Source organism: Hylobates moloch, unplaced genomic scaffold, assembly GCF_009828535.3.
Source record: "Hylobates moloch isolate HMO894 unplaced genomic scaffold, HMol_V3 SCAFFOLD_5, whole genome shotgun sequence".
Classification (NCBI taxonomy): domain Eukaryota; kingdom Metazoa; phylum Chordata; class Mammalia; order Primates; family Hylobatidae; genus Hylobates; species Hylobates moloch.
The window spans coordinates 46242698-46264102 of NW_026652280.1; the positions used below are offsets into that span (position 1 = coordinate 46242698).

A 21405-nucleotide genomic window follows, 5' to 3' on the forward strand; every position below is an offset into this window, starting at 1 on the left:
TAAAACAAAAATCAACAAATTTCATACACTATAGAACTGTGTTAAAATTAATTTGAAAGTTTAAAAGAAAATTAACACATCAGTCACTTGAAAAGTCACTTTGCCATTCTTGCCCCCATGGTAATCCAGCGGAAAGCATCATGGTCTTCCCGTGAATAATTTCTCAAAATCAATAAGGAGTACAGAGTGAAAGTAATCACACATAAAAGAAAAGTAGACACCACAACTCAAGATTGGTTGTCAGTAGGCAACCAATGCTGCAATTTTCTTGTGTGTACTTCCAGATCCTTTACACCTAAGAGAATATTTCATACGTATGCCTTATTTTATGCATATATTCTACCTGTAACTGTTAGTATATATTAACATAAGTCATTCTGCAAGCATTTAAACCTTATATTTATGTGTGTATGGTGTATTTATAACATATAAAAATGTTTTAATGGTTTTAGAGTTAAACAGTTTTTTTATTTTATAGCACACATGGAAGAAAATGCCATCTTAAATTTATAATTAAATGCATTTTGATAAGTGTGTACATAAATGTAACTACCATGACATTCAAGCTAGAAAAAATTTCCATCACCCCTGAAAGTTTCTCATCTACTATAGGCAACTGTTATTTTGATTTTTATCACCATAGCTTAGTTTTGTCTTTTTCTTGGAGCTTGTAAAAATGAAATTAAATGCATCGAGTATGTTTTATCTGACTTTGTTTGCTCAATATATTTTTGAGATTCACCAATGATACTCCATGTATTTGCAGCTCATTCTTTTTCACTGGTCCACATTATATTATTGCATAACTACAGAGTATTTATTTAAATCTATTTTTCTGCTGATGGACATTTAGGTTGTTTCCAGTTTTCACTGTTATGAATAAAGCTATATCAATGGTCTGGGATAATATTTTTGTGGACCTGTACTTTCATTGCTGCTTGTTAAAAGCTTAGGACTGGAGTTGCTGCATTGTAGTATACATATATTTAGCTTTATAAGAAAATGTCAAATAAATGATAATATATTTTTATGTTTTAGAATTTTGAAACACTTCCTCAGAGATTGTAAAATAAAACGTTTCCCCCTCTCTACATTTTCTCTTTCTAAAAACAACAGTTTCTTAATCTAGCAATTATAAATCCTACATATCTTATTTATTTATAATTATAAATCATATATAACTTACATAGGATTTATAATTATAAATAAATCCTACATATCAATAGTTAACATAGTTAAGATATATAATAGTATATATATATAATAGTATATATATATATATATACATACACATGCATAACATTTAAAAAAATTATGACAAACTTACACACAAATCTGCCTTGCTAATTTTCACAATGTATCCTGGATACATTCTATATCAACACATAATGACTTATCTGTTTGTTTTAAATAGCCTCATGCTATTTTGAATACCTTCTTATGAAAGAGTCAAACCAATTGAAGAGCATAGAGAAAATATCTGAAGATACTTTACTGTGGATTTTGATTAATGTTTGTATGATAGTTGTTTATCTTTTAAGGAGAGTACTTCTCTAACGTAGTTTTTTACATGGTGGTGCTTATCTTAAAATTTTCTATAATATTAACTACTCACTAAAATATGTGTTTTTTCTTTTTAAAAGGCAATGCCACGTCTCAAAGTTTGGTTCTATATGGAGCCTCTAAGGAGAACAGTGAAGGTTTTCATGAAAGTAAAATGACAAATACTGAAGGTGAGGACTGAATGTAAATCATACGGTAAACTATATAAGCTATATTTATATTCTCTCGTTAGTTTATAATGTCAATACTATTTCTATTTTGAAATAAATCCTACATATCATTAATTGTTAACATAGTAAATATATATAATAGTAAAGGTATAACACATATTGTACCAATAGTATATTGTTAATGTATAATCTGGGTTTATGAATTGTTATGTAATTTCAGAAATGTATGAATTTTGAAATAAATTCTTAATCACCCAAGCTGTGACTGGCATGTTCTAGATAGAACATTTCCAGTTCATTGAGGACATGTTTCTTAGAAGAAAAAGAAAGAAGGCAAATGTTTGGGGGATATATTTTTCATTTTTTAAATAATTATTTTATTTTAAGTTCCAGGGTACATGTGCAGGATGTGCTGGTTTTTTACATAGGTAAACACATGCCATGGTGGTTTGCTGCACCCATCAATCCATCACCTAAGTATTAAGCCCAGCATGCATTAGCTCTTTTCCCTAATGCTTTTCCCCAACCCACCCTCCCCCTACAGGCCCCAGTAAGTGCTCTTCCCCTCCCTATGTCCACGTGCTCTCATTGTTCAGCTCCCATTTATAAGTGAGAACATGCAGTGTTTGGTTTTCTGTTCCTGCGTTAGTTTGCTGAGGATAATGCCTTCTAGTTTCATCCATGTCCCTGCAAAGGACATGATCTCGTTCCTTTTTATGGCTGTACAATATTCCGTGGTGTATATGTACCACATTTTCTTTATCTAGTCTATCATTGATGGGCATTTGGGTTGATTCCATGTCTTTGCTATTGTGAATAGTGCTGCAATGAACATAATGCATGCATGTATCTTTATAATAGAATGATTTATGCTCCTTAGGATGTATACCCAGTAATGCAGTTGCTGGGTCAAATGGTATTTCTGGTTCTAAATCTTTGAGGAATTGCCACACTGTCTTCCACAGTGGTTGAACTAATTTATGCTCCTACCAACAGTGTAAAAGAATTATTACTCTGCAACGTCACTAGCATCTGTTGTTTCTTGACTTTTTAATAATTGCCATTCTGACTGGTGTGAGATGGTATCTCATTGTAGTTTTGATTTGCATTTCACTAATGATCAGTGTTGTTGAGCTTTTTCTCATATATTTGTTGGCCACATGTATACCTTTTTTTGAGAAGTGTCTGTTCATATCCTTTGCCCATTTTTTTAATGGGGTTGTTTGTTTATTTCTTGTAAATTTGCTTAAGTTCCTTGTAGATGTTGGATATTAGACTTTTGTCAGATGGATAGATTGCAAAAATTTTCTCCTATTCTGTAGGTTGCCTGTTTGCTCTGATGATACTTTCTTTTGCTATGCAGAAGCTCTGTAGTTTAATTAGATCTCATTTGTGAATTTTGGCTTTTGTTTCAATTGCTTTTGGCAATTTCATCATAAAGTTTTTCCCCATGCCTCTGTCCTGAATAGTATTGTCTAGATTTTCTTCTAGAGTTTTTATAGTTTTGGGTTTTACATTTAAGTCTTTAATTAATCTTGAGTTAATTTTTGTATAAGGTGTAAAGAAGGGATCCAGTTTCAGTTTTCTGCATATGGCTAGCCATTTCTCCCAGCATCATTTATTAAATAGGTAATCGTTTCCCCATTTCTTCTTTTTGTCGAGTTTGTTGAAGATCAGATGGTTGTAGATGTGCGGTTTTCTTTCCGAGTTCTCTATTCTCTTCCATTGGTCTATGTGCCTGTTTTTGTACCAGTACCATGCTGTTTTCATTACTATAGCCTTATAATATAGTTTGAAATCAGGTAGCATGTTACTTCCAGGTTTGTTTTATTTTTTGCTTAGGATTGTCTTGGCTATGTGAGCTCTTTTTTGGTTCCGTATGAATTTTAAAATAGTTTTTTCTAATTCTGTGAAGAATGTCAGTGATAGTTTAATGGAAATAGTATTGAATCTATAAATTGCTTTGGGAAGTATGGTCATTTTCACGATATTGATTCTTCCTATCCATAAGCATGATACATTTTTCCATCTGCTTGTATCCTCTCTGATATCCTTGAGCAGTGGTTTGTAGTACTCCTTGGAGAGGTCCTTCACTTCCCTTGTTAGTTGTTTTCCCAGGTATTTTGTGGCAGTTGTAAATGGGAGTTCATTCATAATTTGGCTCTCTGCTTGTCTGTTGTTGGTGTATAGGAATGCTTATAATTTCTGCACATTGATTTTGTATCCTGAGACTTTGCTAAAGTTGCTTCTCAGCTTAGGAAGCTTTTGGGCTGAGTCAATGGGGTTTTCTAGATATAGGATCATGTCATCCTCAAACAAAGACAATTTGAATTCCTCTCTTCCTATTTGAATACCGTTTATTTTTTCCCTTGCCTGATTGCCCTGGCCAGAACTTCCAACACTATGTTGAATAAGAGTGGTGGTTGAGGGCATCCTTGTCTTGTACCCATTTTCAAGGGGGAATGCTTCCTGTTTTTGCCCATTTAGTAGGATATTGACTGTGGGTTTGTGATAAATGGCTCTTATTATTTTGAGGTATGTTCCTTCAATACCTAATTTATTGAGTTCTTTACACGAAGGGATGTTGAATTTTATCAAAGGCCTTTTCTGCGTCTATTGAGATAATCATGTGGTTTTTGTGTTTAGTTCTGTTTATATGATAAATTACGTTTATTGATTTGCATATGTTGAACCAGCCTTGCATCCTGGGGATGAAGGCGACTTGATCATGGTGGGTAAGCTTTTTGATGTGCTGCTAAATTTGGTTTGACAGTATCTTATTGAGATTTTTGCATAGATGTTCATCAGGGCTATTGGCCTGAAGTTTTTGTTGTTGTTGTTATTGTATCTCTGTTGTATCTCTAGTATCAGGATGATGCTGGCCTCATAAAATGAGTTAGGGAGGAGTCCCTCCTTTTCAATTGTTTGGAATAGTTTCAGAAGATATGGTACCAGCTCCTCTTTGTACCTCTGGTAGAATTCAGCTATAAATCCATCTAGATCTGGGCTTTTTTTTAGTTGGTAGGCCATTTATTACTGCCTCAATTTCAGAACTTGTTATTGGTCTATTTAGGGATTCAAATTCTTCCTGGTTCACCCACCCACCTGGGAGGGTGTATGTCACCAGGAATGTATCCATTTCTTGTAGATTTTCCAGTTTATTTGTACAGAGGTGTTTATAGTATTCTCTGATGGTTGTTTTTATTTCTGTGGGGTCAGTGGTGGTATCCCCCTTATCGTTTCTGATTGTTTATTTGAATCTTCTCTTTTTTAAAAATTAATCTCGCTAGCAGTCTATTTTATTGATTCTTTTAAAAAAAACAGCTCCTGGATTCGTTCATTTATTTGAAGTGATTTTTATGTGTTTATCTCTTTCAGTTCTGCTCTGAGCTTGGTGATGTCTAGTCTTCTGCTAGCTCTGGAGTTTGTTTGCTCTTTGTTCTCTAGTTTATTTAGTTGTGATGTAAGGGTGTCTATTTGAGATCTTTCTTTGATGTGGGCATTTAGTGCTATAAATTTGCCACTTAACACTGCTTTAGCTGTATCCCAGAGATTCTGATACAATGTTGCTTTGTTCTCATTTGTTTCAAAGAACTTCTTGGTATCTGTCTTAATTTCATTATTTACTCAGGAGTCATTCAGGAGCAGGTTGTTTAGTTTCCATGTAGTTGTGTGGTTTTGAGTGGGCTTTTTAATCTTGAGTTCTAATTTGATTGCACTGTGGTCTGAGAGAGTGTTATGATTTCAGTTATTTTGCATTTGCTGAGGAGTGTTTTACTTCCAATTATGTGATCAGTTTTAGAGTAAGTGCCATGTGGCACTGAGAAAAATTTATATTCTGTTGTTTTGGCTGGCGAATTCTGTAGATATCTGTCAGGTCCACTTGGTCTAGAGCTGAGTTCAAGTCCTGGATATCTTTGTTAATTTCCTGTCTCAATGATCTGTCTAATACTGACAGTGGGTTATTAAAGTCTCCCTCTATTGTTGTGTGGAGGTCTAAGTCTCTTTGTAGGTCTCTAAGAACTTGTTTTATGAATCTCAGTGCTCCTGTATTGGGTACATATATATTTAAGATAGTTAGCTCTTCTTGTTGAATTGAACCCTTTAACATTGTGTAATGCCCTTCTTTGTCTGTTTTGACCTTTGTTGATTTAAAGTCTATTTTTTCAGAAACTACAATTACAGCCTTTGCATTTTTCTGCTTTCAAATTTGCTTGGTAAATTTTCCTCCATCCCTTTATTTCAAGTCTATGTGCATCTTTGCATGTGAGATGTGTTTCTTGAATACAGCACACTGATGGGTCCCATCTTTGTATCCAGCTTGCCATTCTGTGTTTTTTAATTGGGGCATTTAGCCTATTTATATTTAAGGTTAATATTGTTATGTGTGAATTTGATCCTGTCATCGTGATGCTGGCTGGTTAATTTTGCAAACTTGTTAATATAGTTGCTTCATAGAGTTGTTGGTCTGTGTACTTCAGTGTGTTTTTGTAGTGGATGGTAATGGTTTTTCCTATCTATGTTTAGTGTTTCCTTCAGAAGCTCTTGCAAGGCAGACCTGGTGTTCACAAAATTCCTCAGCAGTTGCTTGTCTAAAAAAGATTTTATTTCTCCTTCACTTAGGAAGCTTAGTTTGGCCTGATATGAAATTCTGGATTGGAATTTCTTTTCTTTAAGAATGTTGAGTGTTGGCCCCCAATCTCCTCCGGCTTTTAGGGTTTCCACGGAGAGGTATGCGGTTAGTCTGATGGGCTGCCCTTTGCAGACGACCTTGCCTTTTCTCTGGCTGCCCTTACCATTTTTTCCTTCATTTTGACCTTGGAGAGTCTGATGATTATGTGTCTTGGGGGTAAATCTTTTTAGAATATCTTACGGGGGTTCTCTGGATTTCCTGAATTTGAAAATTGGCCTGTCTTGCTAGATTGGGGAAGTTCTCCTGTATAGTGTCCTGAAATGTGTTTTCCAACTTGGTTCCATTCTCTCCATCTCTTTCAGGTACTCTAATCAGTCATAGGTTTGGTCTCTTTACATAATCCCATAGTTCTCAGAGGTTTTGTTTTTTTTATTTCATTCTTTTTTATCTAATCTTGTTTGTCTGCCTTATTTCTGCAAGATAGTCTTCAAGCTCTGATATTCTCTCTTCTGCTTGATCGATTCAGCTATTGATACTTATGTTTGCATCATGAAGTTCTCATGCTGTGTTTTTCAGCTCCATCACGTCATTTATATTCCTCTCTGAACTGGTTGTTCAAGTTAACAGCTCCTGTAATCTTTTATCATGGTTCTTAGCTTCTTTGCATTGTGTTAGAACATAATCCTTTAGCTCAGCGAAATTCATTATTACCCACTTTGTGAAGCCTACTTCTGTCAGTTCATCCATCTCAGCTTCGGCCCCATTCTGTGCCCTTGCTGCAGAAGTGTTGTGATTATTTGGAGGAGAATAGGCATTCCAGCTTTGAGGATTTTCAGTGTGTTTGCATTGGCTTTTCTTCATCTTCATGGATTTATCCACCATTGATCTTTGAGGCTGATAACCTTTGGATGGTGATTTTGTGGGGTCTTTTTTGTAGATGTTGTTGTTTTTGCTTTTTGTTTGATTGTTTTTCTTCTAATAGTCAGGCCCCTCTTATGCAGTTTGCTGGGTGTCTGCTGCAGTTTGCTGGGTGTCCACTCCAGACTCTGTTTGCCTGGGTATCACCAGTGGAGGCTGCAGAATAGCAAAGATTGCTTCCTGCTCTTTCCTCTGGAAGATTTGTCCCAGAGGGGCACCAACCTGATGCCACTCAGAACTCTCTTGTATGAGGTGTCTGGCGACCCTAGTTGGGAGGTCTCACCCAGTCAGGAGGCATGGGGGTCAAGGACCCACTTAAGGGGGTCATCTGTCCCTTGGTGGAGATGGTGTGCTATGCTGGGGGAATCCCCCTTGTCAGGATCAGCTGATCTCTTCAGAGCTGCCAGGCAGGAAATATTAAGTCCACCGAATCTGAGACCACAGCCACCCCTTCCCCAAGGTGCTCTTTCCCAGGGAAATGAGAGTTCTGTCTGTAAGCCCCTGACTGGTGCTGGACCTCCTACAGAGAGGCCCTGTCCATGCCCAGTGAGGAGGGATCTAAAGAAGCAGTCTGGCCACAGTTGCTTTGCTGCACTGTGGGGAGTTCCACCCAGTCCAACCGTCCTCATCTCCTTAGCACTGTTAGGGGAAAACAGCCTACTAAAGCCACAGAAATGGCAGTCAACCCTCCCTGCTACCCCCTCCCCCGCCCCCGCCCCCTGGGAACTGAGTCATCCCAGGGCAACTCCAGACTGCTGTGCTGGCAGTGGGAATTTCAAGCCAGTAGTTGTCAGCTTGCTGGGCACCGTGGAAGTGGGACCCGCCGAGCAAGACTGCCGGCTCCCTGGCTTCAGCACCCTTTTCGTGTGAGTGGATGGTTCTCCTGTCTCACTGGAGTTCCAGGTGCTGGTGGAGTATGTAAAAACTCCTGCAGCTCAGTGCCTGCCCAAACAGCCACCCAGTTTTGTGCTTGAGATCCAGGCCCCTGGTAGTGTAGGCTCATGAGGGAATCTCCTCATCTGTGGATTGCACAAATCCGTGGGAAAAGTGTAGTACTCCCACTGGGCAGCACATTCGCTCACCACTTGGCACGGGGAGGGAGGTCCCCTCACCCACTGCAGTTCCCAGGTGAAGCAATGCTGCACCCTGCTTCTGCTCATTCTCCATGGGTCACACCCACTGCCTAGTCAGTCACAATGAGATGAACTGGGCACCTCAGTTGGAAATGCAGAAATCACCCACCTTCCATGTTGGTCTTGCTGGGAGCTGTAAACTCCAAGATGGCTGTTTCTATTCAGCCATCTTGGCTCCTGTCAATCGGATGTGTACTTTTTAGTTCCAGAATTAAAGACTTGTACAGTGAGAATATATAAACATTATCTCTGAAAGTGTTTCTAACACTCAATATGGAAAGTGGTGGAAAGAGATGAGGAAGTGTATACATATATCTATTGGGGTTCATACTTGTTTCTTTTTAGGTCATTCTGGTGAAGAACTCTTTATCAAAAATTTTAATCTTGATTTTGAGAAATTACTACTCTGGGAATTTTTCAGTTTTATGAGATTAAATTGAAATAAGTTACCATTTTGATTCTTTCATCTGTGTATGTCCAGTAGAAATCTTGAATACAAGTTTAAGATCTTGACTTAGAGTTTATTGCCCATAGTGAATTTCAAACAGATTTATAAGACAGCAAATAAATGACTTATGAACCAATTAATTCAAGATACTTGTATATCTATGTGCTATTGTGGTATAGAGATGTTTAAGAAACAACCCTCACAAAAAGTGTAAAATCTTGTAGGCCAAATAAAATATATGAAGGATAATCCTAAATTGAAAGAAAAATAAATAAAATATAAATGTATACAACAATTTTTACAATACAACATAAAATAATAGTTACATAGTGTATCAGCAGAGATGACAAAAGGAAGTACATGCCAAATGAACACCATGGATGACAGATATCTTCAGTATTTTGACTAAGACCAATTTGCATGGTCTCCAAGCATTAAGAAAAATGTTAATGGATCAGGAGAGATTTGAACTGAATTTTAAAGAATGCATTTGTATATGGAAAAAAAAGGTGAGGATAAAATTTAAGAAAGTAGAATAGGATGTGTCAACAATGAGAAAATAACACAAGATTTAGGAAGCATAGATGTATTTGTCTATAGCATAGAGAGAATTCAGAAATGTGAAGATGGTTCAGAGAAAGGTAGAAATGATTGAGGTGCAATTAAGAAGAATTTTGAATTTCAGGCTCAAGAGTATTAACTTCATTTCTCAGTCTCTGGATATATATATATATATATATATATATATATATATATATCAGAGTAGGGAAGTTATTGACTAAATTCTTTGCTTACAAAGTCTGAGCATGCAACACAGAATTATTTGGCTACAGGAATTGTCTGGCTATTGTGGTGGAGTGGGGCCCTCTCTGCTCCACACCCAGCTGGCTCTCCAGGCACTTAGAAACTGATTTTCTTATTATTATTGTTCAGGCTTATTGTAACAAGGTCCTGATCTAATTAAGATCAATGAATATGAAAGAGATTAGAGATATATTACAAAATAAGTGTTAAGATTTGGTGACTGACTAGTACTTACAGGGACTGACTATTCTCTCTATATTAATATAGGAACTTGAATGAGAAGATGGAGGATTCAAATGTGATTTAACTGTTACAAACTTTCATAACTGCAACAGAGATGTAAAAAGAAAAGAGGTTAAATGGAGGGAAGATGAGTTTAGTTTTACAGATAGTAGATGTGCCTACATGTGTGATTGAAGCTGGTCCCTTTAAGACTATCTCTGGCTTGCTGCCCTTCACTAAATCTGAATGTTTAAAACCAAATAAAGTTATGGCTTTTTCTTCAAGATGGCAGATTAGAGGCTCTTAGCATGCCTTGGCCACTTGGAAAAAGCAAGATAGTGCATAAAGATCAACTCTATGAGCATTAATTCAAGAAGGAATATGAGAATCCACCAGAATGTGAAGGACATTCCAATTCCCAGGAAGGAGAATGCAGGCTAACAGCCTCTGTGATGGCATCTGGGTGTTAAAAGTGAGTGAAACTCCAGTACACAGGAGAGTCAGAAAGGCTCCCTCTGTGATTTACCTCTCCACTAGGGATCTGAGCAACCCAGGCTGAAGGAGCACACTTTGTTTCCCCCAAGCCCTGGAGCTAACTTGGAAAGAGGCATAGAGACGCTGTGAGGGAAAGACACCGGGAAAAGCTGCAGACACTTTCTTAGACCCGGCACTGAGAGCAGGAGGCCATTTTTAATCTGGGTGCACACAAACTCAGCCATTCTTTGGTGACCCAGCAACGTGTCTGCACAGGCACGTTAGTCTCAGACCAGAAATTGGAGTACTGCTTTGCTTTCTCTGGAGCAGGATATGTGCCTCTACAGCCAGAAATGTGGAAAGTGCTTAATTAGTAGGTGTTGGAATTGTGTTCTCCCTCATCACAGGCGGGGGGCAGAAGCAGAGCTACCACAGTCCAGCTTCTCCTGGATGATGAGACTTGCAATCAGGATCAGCTTGGCAACCTGGAACTGGTTGCATCTATCTATGCTGGGTGCCCCATCCTGCTCTCCTGAGACTGTGGTGCAGCAGGACCCTCTGCACTCCACCCCCAGATAGAAATCCAGTCATTCAGAGTACCCACTTGCCTGGACCAGCAGCCTAAGCTAGCCTTCTCTTTATAGATATACATTGTGGTACAGTGGGGCCCTCTCTGCTCCACACCCAGCCAGTTCTCCAGGCATGCAAAATACACCCTCACCTGGATTAGCAGCCTGAGTTGTACTACCCTTCCCATGCATAGATCATGGTGCAGTAGGGCTCTCATTACTCTGCACATAGGCAGATCTCCAGGCATTTGGAGCACCCACTCACCTGGAACAGCAGCCTGATCCACCCTACCTTTCTTGTGCAGAGATCTTGTTGTTTGGGGGTTCACTTTGCTCCATGCAAAGGCAGATCTTCAGACATATGGAACACCCAATCACCTAGAGTTGGAGTTTAAGCCACCCTCCATCACCTTGCAGAGAACTTAGGAAGGAGGATGTTTCCTGCTCCCTGTCTAGGCACACCTCTTGGTACCTAGAGGCTGCCTACTGGATTCTCCCTAAGTTCTAGTACTTATTCTGGCCACTGGGGGACCTATAGGTGGACCTGCCAGAGTGTCCTGCCCATCTAGAGGGAACTTAGCCTGTATACTCCAGGAATCATCCTATTGCATAAAGCAACAAAGAGCTTCTTCCAGTAAACAAGAATCAAGTGTATACCCAGCAACGTTGGCCACAGCTGGCTGCTACCCATAAGTGGCATCTATTGGTTTGTAGGTTGAATTGCACAGCCTAATAGAAAACCTCCCGACAGAGGTGCATAGCACTATAGAACCAAAACCAACAGACCTTACACACCATTCTCTACAATCACACTCCTAGGGAGGGGATTAGGGAAATGGAAAGATATCTATCTATCTATCTGTCTATCTATCTATCTATCTATCTATCTATCTATCTATCTATCTATCATCTATCTAGATATCTAGATATCTATCTATCTAGATATCTAGATATCTATCTATCTAGATATCTAGATATCTATCTATCTAGATAGACAGACAGAGAGATAGATATCTAGATCTATATATATCTATCTATCTAGATAGATAGATAGATAGATATCTAGATCTATATATATCGATCTAGATAGATAGATAGATAGATAGATAGATAGATAGATAGATAGCAAAGAAATAAAAAGAAAAAATCCTACCTGCATGAAAATATTTACAAAATTTAGAGTTGCCAGCATCTCCAGATGAGAAGAAACTAATCCTACTGAAACTATTACAAAATATCAAAGTGGAAAGACTCCTCCCAAACTAATTCTACAAAGCCAACATCACCCTGATACCAAAACCTTGCAAAGATACAATGAAAAAAGAAAACAACAGGCCAATATCCTTGATGAACATAAATACTAAAATCCTCAACAAAATACTAGCAAACTGAATCCAGCAGCACATCAAAAAGTTAATTCACCATGATCAAGTAAGGCTTTATTCCTGGGATGCAAGTTTGGTTCAACATATGCAAATCAATAAAGTAATTCACCACATGAATTAAAACAAAAACATTATGATCATCTCAATAGATGTGGAAAAAGCTTTTGATAAAATCCAACATCACTTCATGATAAAAATGTTCAAGAAACTAGACATAAAATGAATATACCTCAAAATAATAAAGCCATCTATGACAGACCCAGCATCATACTGAATGAGCAAAACTGGAAGCATTCCCATTTAGAACTGGAAGAAGATGAGCATGCCCATTCTGACTACTCCTATTCAACATAGTATTGGAAGTCCTTGCCATAGCAATCAGGTGAGAGAAAGAAATAAAAGGCATCCGAACAGGAAGATGTCAAAAAGAAGCCACTGTCCCTTTGCTGACAATATGATTGTATACCTAGAAAACCCTAAAGACCCTACCAAAAGGCTTCTAGAACTCATAAGCAGTAAAGTTTCATAGTACAAAATTAATGTACAAAATTCAGCAGCAATTCTATATACCAAGAATGTTCACGCTGAAAGCCAAATCAAGAATGCAGTTCCATTTCCAGTAGTCACAAAATAATAAAATATCTAAGAATGCCTCTAACCAGGAGGTGAAAGATCTCTACAGGGAGAACTATAAAACACTGCTGAAAGAAATCGTAGATGACACAGACAAAAGGAAAAATATTCCATGCCCATGGATGAAAGAATCAGTGTCGATTAAATGGCCATATGGCTCAAAGCAATCTACATATTCAATGCTATTTCTATAAAGTTACCAATGTCATTTTTTACAGAACTAAAAAAAATGTTTAAAATTCATACAGAACCAAAGAAGAACTGAAACAGTCTAAGCAATTCTAACCAAAAAGAACAAAGCTGGAGGCATCATTGTACCTGTCTTTATACTACATGGCTACAGTAACTAAAACAGCATGGTCCTGGTACAAAAATGGATGTATAGATCAATAGAACAGAATGGAGAACCTAGAAGTAAAACCTCACAACTGCATCCATCTCATTTTTGTCAAAGTCAACAAACATAAGCAATGGGAAAGGATTCCCTGTACAGTAAATTGTGCTGAGATAGCCAGCCATAGGCAGAAGATTGAAATTGGACCCCTTCCTTTCAGCATATACAAAAATTAACTTAAAATAGACTAGCGATTTAAATGTAAGACATCAAACTATAAGAATCCTAAAAGAGGACCTAGGAAACACCATTCTGGATATCAGTCTTGGGAAAGAATTTGTGACGAAGTCCTGAAAAGCAATTACAACAAAACAAAACATTGACAAGTGGGATTTAATTAAACTAAAAGTATTTTGGACAGCAAAAGAAACTATCAACAGAGTAAATAGACAACCTACAGAATGGGAGAAAATATTCACAAACTATGCATCTGACAAAAGCCTAATATCCAGAATCTATAAGGAACTTAAAAAAATTTACAAGCATAAAACAACCCCTTTAAGAAGTGGGCAAAAGACAAACACTTTTCAAAAGAAAACGTACACATGGCCAACAAGCATGTGAAAAAATGTTCAACATCACTAATCATTAGAGAAATGCAAATGAAAAAACCACAATGAGATAGCATCTCATACCAGTCAGAATGGCTATTGCTAAAAAGCCAAAAACAACAGATGCTGGCAACTCTGCAGAGAAAAGAAAATTGTTATACACTGTTGGTGGGAATGTAAATTAGTTTAGCCACTATGGAAAGCAGTTTGGAGATTTGTCAAATAACTAAGAGCTGAACTAGCATTCAACCCAGCAATCCTGTTACTGGATATATATCCAAAAGAAAATAAATCTTTCTACCAAAAAGACAATGCACTCATTTGTTCATCACAGCATTATTCGCAATAGCAAAGACATAGAATCAATCTAGGTGTCCATCAATGGTGGATTGGATAAAGAAAATATGATACATATACACCATGAAATACTATACTACCATAAAAAAGAATGAAATCAAGTTATCTGCAGCAACATGCTTGCAACTGGAAGCCATTATCCTAAATGGGTTAGGACAGGAACAGAAAACCAAATATTTCATGTTCTCACTTATAAGTGGGAGCTAAACAATAGGTACTCATGGACATAAAGATGGCATCAATAGACACTGGGGATTACTATAGGGAGGAGAGAGGGAGGGGGCCAAAGATAAAAAAACTAACCATTATGTACTATGCTCAATACCTGGGTGACAGAAGCAATCATACCCCAAACCTCAGCATCACACCATATACCCATGTAACAAACCTACATATGCATTCCCTGAATCTAAAATGAAAGCCAAAATTATAAAAAAGAAAAAAAGAATCCAAACAGATTGGGGACAGAGGGAAGGCTAATTAAAAGTTTTATTTTGGAACATCTTTACTTTCTTATCATTCTGTTACAGTAGGTAGCCTCTCAGGTATGAGCAGGGCAAAAGAGGGCTCTCCCCTCCTGCCCACGCCCTCCCCGCCCCTCCCCCAACACACCAGGAGTGTTGGGTGACCATCAGGTGATGGTCAAGCAGTTGTTAACTGTTTATCTGAAGTAATAACCGCTCACAGCCAGTGCCAGAGAAAGGCAGTCTCCTAATAGAAAACACCTTAAACTCATCAGCAGCTTCCCGATAAAATCTCAGGAGTGGGGAGAAGTAATGGAGTATCTTGGAAGTATGCCAACGTATAAAAACCCAAGTCCATAAGTCAAGCTGCGCACTTGGTTTCTCAAGTCACCCACTTGGCCTTTATCCAAGTTGTACTTTTCTTCTTTTCTTTCCTTCCTTTCCTTACTGTCCTAAAGCTTTTTAATAAAACTTTCACTCCTGTTCTGAAACTTGCCTTGGTCTGTCCTTCTGCCTTATGCTTCTCAGTCAAATTATTTTGTCTGAGGAGGCAAGAATTGAAGTTGCTGCAGACCAGTATAGATTTGCCACCAGTAACTTGAATACCTTCCACTAATAACAGTTCTTTTACTTTTCAAATCATTTCTGAGGATCCTCTGTACCAGGCATCATTTTCACTGCTGGTACTGTATCAGATCCCTTCCATCTTGAAGCTCCGTGGATGCCTCCTTTATCCCTTCCAGTTCTATGTCTGATCATGCAAATGTGTCCCTTTTCTTCTGTAGCCTTTCTGCTTTGGCATTTTAATTTACTGTTGTGAATGTATTTCCTTGTTTGTGGTATATCAACTTCTCAGTGGGTACATTTTAGTTTTATCTATCATGCTTCTCCCATTCTGCATAGGATTCTGCAGGCCCAGACCTCCCTTCCTTACTCTCAATGCCAGGATGGGAGTCTAGGAAGGACAGATTTGGGAAACTTGTACATTTGGCAAGGAGCTCAGGGCAAGGTTAAGTCTAAAGCTGTTTAGTTGAGAGTTAAGCACTTAAAGGAGATAATCAAAGGAGAAAGTGTAGAGGAAAAGATTATTTCTTATCAAATAGTCATGTTTAAGGAATATGAGAAAAAATAGATGAACAGGAAGATAGAGAAAGTTATTAAAAGAACATTTCAAGGAAGGGCTGTCTACAATGTTTTTTAGTATAAAAAGTTAAAGTAGGAGAATGATACAAGGTTATTGAGTTCTGTCACTAGGATATGTTTAGTGGTCTTTTTTATAAAACAGATATATGGAAGTACAATTTAAATGCAATACAATCCACTCATTTACAGTGTACAAGTGAATGACTTTTGACAAATACACACATTCATTTAACCACTACCTCAAACACTATAGAAATTTCCATCTTTCCAGAAAGTTCATTCATGCCCCCTCTACAGACCAGATTACTTTAACTCACTCCCACAACTCCAGTATGATTTTAGTTTTACCATTCTAACATTTCAAATAAATGAAATTATGCCACTGGTACTGCTTTGTGTCCAACTTTTCAGACTCAGGAAAATATCTGTAATATTCATCCATGCTGTTGCATATATCAGTAGTTTGTTCATTTTTATTGTTCAATACCGTTCTCTTGTATAATATTGCACAATTTATTTAGCCTTTAATGGAAATTTGAGATTTTTTCAATTTTTGGCTATCATCAAGAAAGCTATTATGAACATTCACCTACAATTCTTTTTGTGGATATATTTTTATTTGTCATGGGGAAATATAAAGAAGAGGAATGCTGAGTAATATGTTAAGTTTAACTTTTATAAGAAATTGCCAAATTGTTTTCCAAAGTGTTTAAACAATTTTACATTTCCACTAGCAATGTATAAATTCCAGTTGTTCTATATCCTCTCTGATACTGGGCATTGCCAACCTTTATAATTTTAGGCATTATAGTGTGTGTGTGAAGTTGTATTGAACTGTTAGTTAAATTTGCATTTTCTTGATGACTGTGACTAATGATGTTAAGCATCTTTTCACATTGCATTAGTCATTTGTATATTGTCTTTTGTGAAGAGTCCAAGTCTTATGCTTATTTTCTGAATATTAAGTTGTGAATTTTCTCTGCACATTCTGGGTAGAAGTTATTGGTCAGGGATTCTATGCCATATGTCAGAGGGGCCTCCCACGTGGGTTTCTGAGACTCTTCTCTGCATTGCTGTCTTCTTGAGTTCCTGCCCTCTTCCAGATGTTTCCACTGTCCATGAAACTCATATTTACTTTTCAACTCAGCGGGATTACTGTGCTCTGTTTTGCTCCCAGATCGCTTTATTGCAGTTGGGAAACTGTCCCTTGGCAGTGAGCTTGGTGATTGTGGGACTCCACCTTATCAATTTCCCTTTTCTCAGAAATAAAAATCTTGATCTGCCCATTTTTCAAAGTCCGAAATCAGTTGTCTCATATTTTAAAATCCAGATTTAGAGTTGCTTATAACTGGAGAACTAATTCCATATCAGTTACTCCTTCATGGATGGTAGTTGATATACTGCTTAGTGGGATATAAGAATGAATTTTTCATGGAGAGAACAAAAATCAGATTACAGCCAGGTAAAAAGTCTAAAAAATGATAGAGGATTTGTTTATTCATTTATTCAATAATTATTTAAGGCACTTAATATAGTTGTTCTCTGGAAAGAACTTCATGGGGAAGATAGATAGGAAAACATAAATGTGATAACAGCAGAGTGCAATGTGATCCATTCTTACAAAGAGAAATGAAAAGTGCAATAGGTGCACTCAAATGTCTGAAAGAGCTGAGTATTCCTCACAGGCAAGGAACCTTGTAAGATGGATGTTAATATTTGTATACAAATTGTAATTTCAAGAAGAGATCAGATGAAGATATTGAGGCTGCCAGTATAAACAGTTCATTCAAAAAATTGCTAGTCAAAGCAAAGTTTGATATAGAATAATAGCTATAGGAAGTGGTCAGGCAAGGTAGTCGGGAGACCTGTGAGTATACAAGGCAAGTAAAAAAAAATGTATTGAAGTTGCAGATTTTGAAGAGAAGGAAATGGCAGTAAGTGAACACTGAACAGGGGCATTGCACATTGACTAAGGTTAGAGTAGACGCAGTTTTTAGCCACTCCCGACTCTGAGAGTCCATGTGTATTATTCTAGATATTTAGTGATAAATGTTTCCAATAGTTTAAGGTCCAATGAAAATGTGATAACTAACGTCAGTGAAAGGTGTTTTTATTTTTCTCATGTATAACAAAAGCTAAAGAGATCTTTGTTTACCATAAAAGATTAAAGATGCTTTATGTTAATCGTGAAAGAGTCTTTGCATAGAGGACAAATTATTTTTAACCTCAAGAGCACTGACTTATGTTACATTTTGGAAAGAAAATCAAGATGTTAAAAGGGATAACAATGTGAAAAGGAAATATGTGTTCAGCAGAGTTTTTCCTAACTGTTCTGAGTTGAGATAAAGGGATGATAGAATAATTGGGGTAACGTACATAAAGGAAGCACATATACAAAGCAGAAGAAAAGGAAGGATTCTTGTGATAAAATGTTGAATTATTGGAGCTGGGTGAATAAATTATATAAGGATCAAATTCATTTAGCAGTAAGAGTCGACAGTTTATAAACATAGTCTTTCTATTTCATTTGCCCACACAAACAGCTAGTTGATATTTTTTCTCAAATGGAAGTTTCATGTTGCAGAGTCTCAGCAAACCTCAACTCTGGCTTGGAGCCAGGAGGATCTTGTCTTTTATGCATTAATTCTGGGCAAGGAAGTTGGAGTCAGGGGCATGTTTAGAGAGGATGAAAGTCTTGCCGAGCTTAATTCTTTATATACTCACACTGACCATTTGTGCACAGGCTTCACCAGGAGGAGCTCCCTCAATTTATGTTTGGAATTTTAGGTGAAAAATATCTTATATAACATTAATTTATTAAGTAAGAAATCTGAGACCTAAAGACTGAATCGTTTTAGCTAAAGATGTGCAGCTGGTTAGTTCAGTCAAGAAAATACAGACACCCAGTTCAGCTGTCTTTTGATTATATCATGCTGTCACCCTAAACTGAGTAAAATTCTTAAAAATTGGAAATTTTAACTTATGCCATGCTTGCAACGAAATAAAAAGAGTAATATGAACTACTGAATTTTGGTTCAATCCTGTGCTACTTAGGATGCCATGTCTTTTACAGATTTTAGTGCAAATTTAAGTTCATAGTACATCATTCCCATTACTTTACCATATGTTACATATTCAACCTAAACCATAGGAGTGCTATGGAAATTAATTAGTATTCACAGAATAGGTTGAGAGTGGCACAGTCAAGAAAAATATAAAAGGAATCATTACTGTTCTTGTTTTCACCACATTTAATGAAGCAAACAAATGTTTTGACTGTAACAGTGACTGCTTGTTTGTTAAATGCGTATCAAAACCTTCTTATTTCTAAAGGGAAGGCCAACATGCCCTTATCAAGATACTTGGATAAGAGATCAATATATAATTTTTACTAGATTGTTCTTTTGGTCTTTTGACTATTACATATATATGTGTGTGTGTGTGTGTGTGTGTGTGTGTGTGTGTGTGTGTATGTTTATGAACTAAAGAGGAAAGATGGAATGTAACACACAAAAAATAGTTATAGCAAGTATGTGTGTTCAGAGTATGGTCAAAGCAAACTAAAAGACATAGGATACCAGCACCGATATTATGAAGGAGCATTCAAAATTTAAAAACAAGCAAAACATTTGGGATGCCCTGAAATATATTTTTAGTACTGTTTCTCTTTATTTTGCCATATTTTTAAAATATAAAAACAGCCTTCACAGCTTATACTCCATAACCAGGGATATTTAGTGCAAGTCTCAGTTAGTTCTCCTACCTACCTGTTCCATAGACTTAGACAAGTTATATAATTTATCTATGCCTTGATTTCCTCATCTATGAAATCAAGATAATAATCCCATTTTATAAGATTGTTGTGGGGATTAAAAAAATGTGGCATCAAAAATTTTTAGCTTAGCTTTATGTCTGGCACATATTTTTAGTGCTCATAAAAAGGTCACTGTTATATACATATGTGTGTGTGTATATATGTTTTATATATACACACACACATATATGAGAGAGAGTTGAACATTGTAGAATAGACTGAACACCTTTATTTATAAATGAAACATGCCATTTTTACAAGAGATTGTGTTTCTAGAGGAAGATATTATAAGGCTTCATTTAAAAGATATTTAAAAGATTGCAGTTTAAACGAAGATACCAAACATATTTACCATCTCTGTGGGTTGGCATTGAAACAAAACACAACAGGATTATTTCTCTGTTCCCTCAAGGTCAACTGAAATGAGGACATCACACTGTTCTCACTGAGGCGCTGAGCATATTTTGTGTCTCCCATTTAAGATCAGTGATTGCAACTGTAATCCAGCCCAATAGAGTCCTTAGGGTCAAAAGGACTGCAAGTAAGCACTTTGGTGGAGTTTCATGGACAACTTTGCTGTGCTTCTGCAACCTTCAGTCGATTTGGGACATGCCAGGATTAGAATCACTGAGGCACATCGGACTGAGTGGATTTTATGATGAGTACAGCTTGAATACTATAGTGAGAACATCAATCACTCTTCACATGAGACTCCAATTTTCAGAAACAGAAGGTAGAAAATGAGGTTATTATGAGGATGAAGGAGACCTTCTTTTATTTTTTTCAGCAAGAGAAACTCATGCTGGATTTAAGGAAGAACTTCGATGCATGAGTAGTTGGGTATTATTTACATTGAAAGAGGGCATCTCTTTGAAGGGAATATTTAAAATATATTTCAAAGTTAAGAGATTCAGAATCTGTTTAGTAACACATGGGTCAGCTGTTTTTTCTGCCTTTTTTTCCTTCATTTTTTCCAATGTTTAGTTCACCATGCTATGTTTTTTTAACTTTCCTTGAAGTTTTATTTTGGCTTCTCAGGTTCATTTTTATTTGTTACAGAATTAAATCATAAATGATTATTTTATTTTAGCTTGTACATTTTTTGAAGATTTGTTCTATAATTTTCTGACAGATTTATCAACCTCTCTATTAAGGAAACTAAGAGTATTAGCACTAATAAAGCAGAATTTTTTTGCTTATTCTGAACATCAAGGTTTACTACTTTTATAGAATGAGTAATGAACTTCTTCCATTTGTTCTCTTTAGGGGTGAGTAAAGGCATTTACTTTAGCTACCCATGTCGACGTCACAGCTGTGCCTTAGTAAACATCCCAGCACCTTGTGTCAACAAAATGATTTCACACATCCAAGATGTGGAGTCCAAAATACAGGAGCATTGGAAAAGGGTAAGAAACTAATTTAAAATGCTGATATTTTGGTAAGCTTTATCGACCCTCTAAGGGTTGGTTACTTATAGAACCCAGGAAACTCTTTGGACTTTTTAAATGATAATTGGAATGCTTTTTAAAAATCTTTGCTCAGTTGCATTATTTACTAGTCTAGACATGTTTTTGATAGTCTCACTCCAGAAGGGTGAAACGACCTTATTAAATCGATGTTTTTTTCCCTACCTGTTTGTTCTTTATCCAGAGGCAATCATGCTAAGTAGTAATTTCCATAAGCCAACTTGACTAGTAAATTAAGTAGTATTTACATACTTTTTGGGACAC

General features: G+C 36.8%; 1 protein-coding gene across 6 annotated transcripts in view; it reads left to right on the top strand.

Annotated features, from left to right (window-relative positions):
* CCDC178 (coiled-coil domain containing 178) overlaps positions 1-21405 on the top strand; it is a 506076-nt gene that overhangs the window by 50016 nt on the left and 434655 nt on the right. For all 6 annotated transcript variants that reach the window (XR_009213490.1, XM_058438507.1, XM_058438509.1 and 3 more), the window contains exons 5-6: positions 1644-1733; positions 20942-21081. Coding sequence is in view for 5 of the 6 variants with exons in the window: in XM_058438507.1 (XP_058294490.1) it covers positions 1644-1733; positions 20942-21081 (230 nt within the window). In the remaining variant the exon portion in view is untranslated. The remainder of the gene's footprint in view (positions 1-1643; positions 1734-20941; positions 21082-21405) is intronic.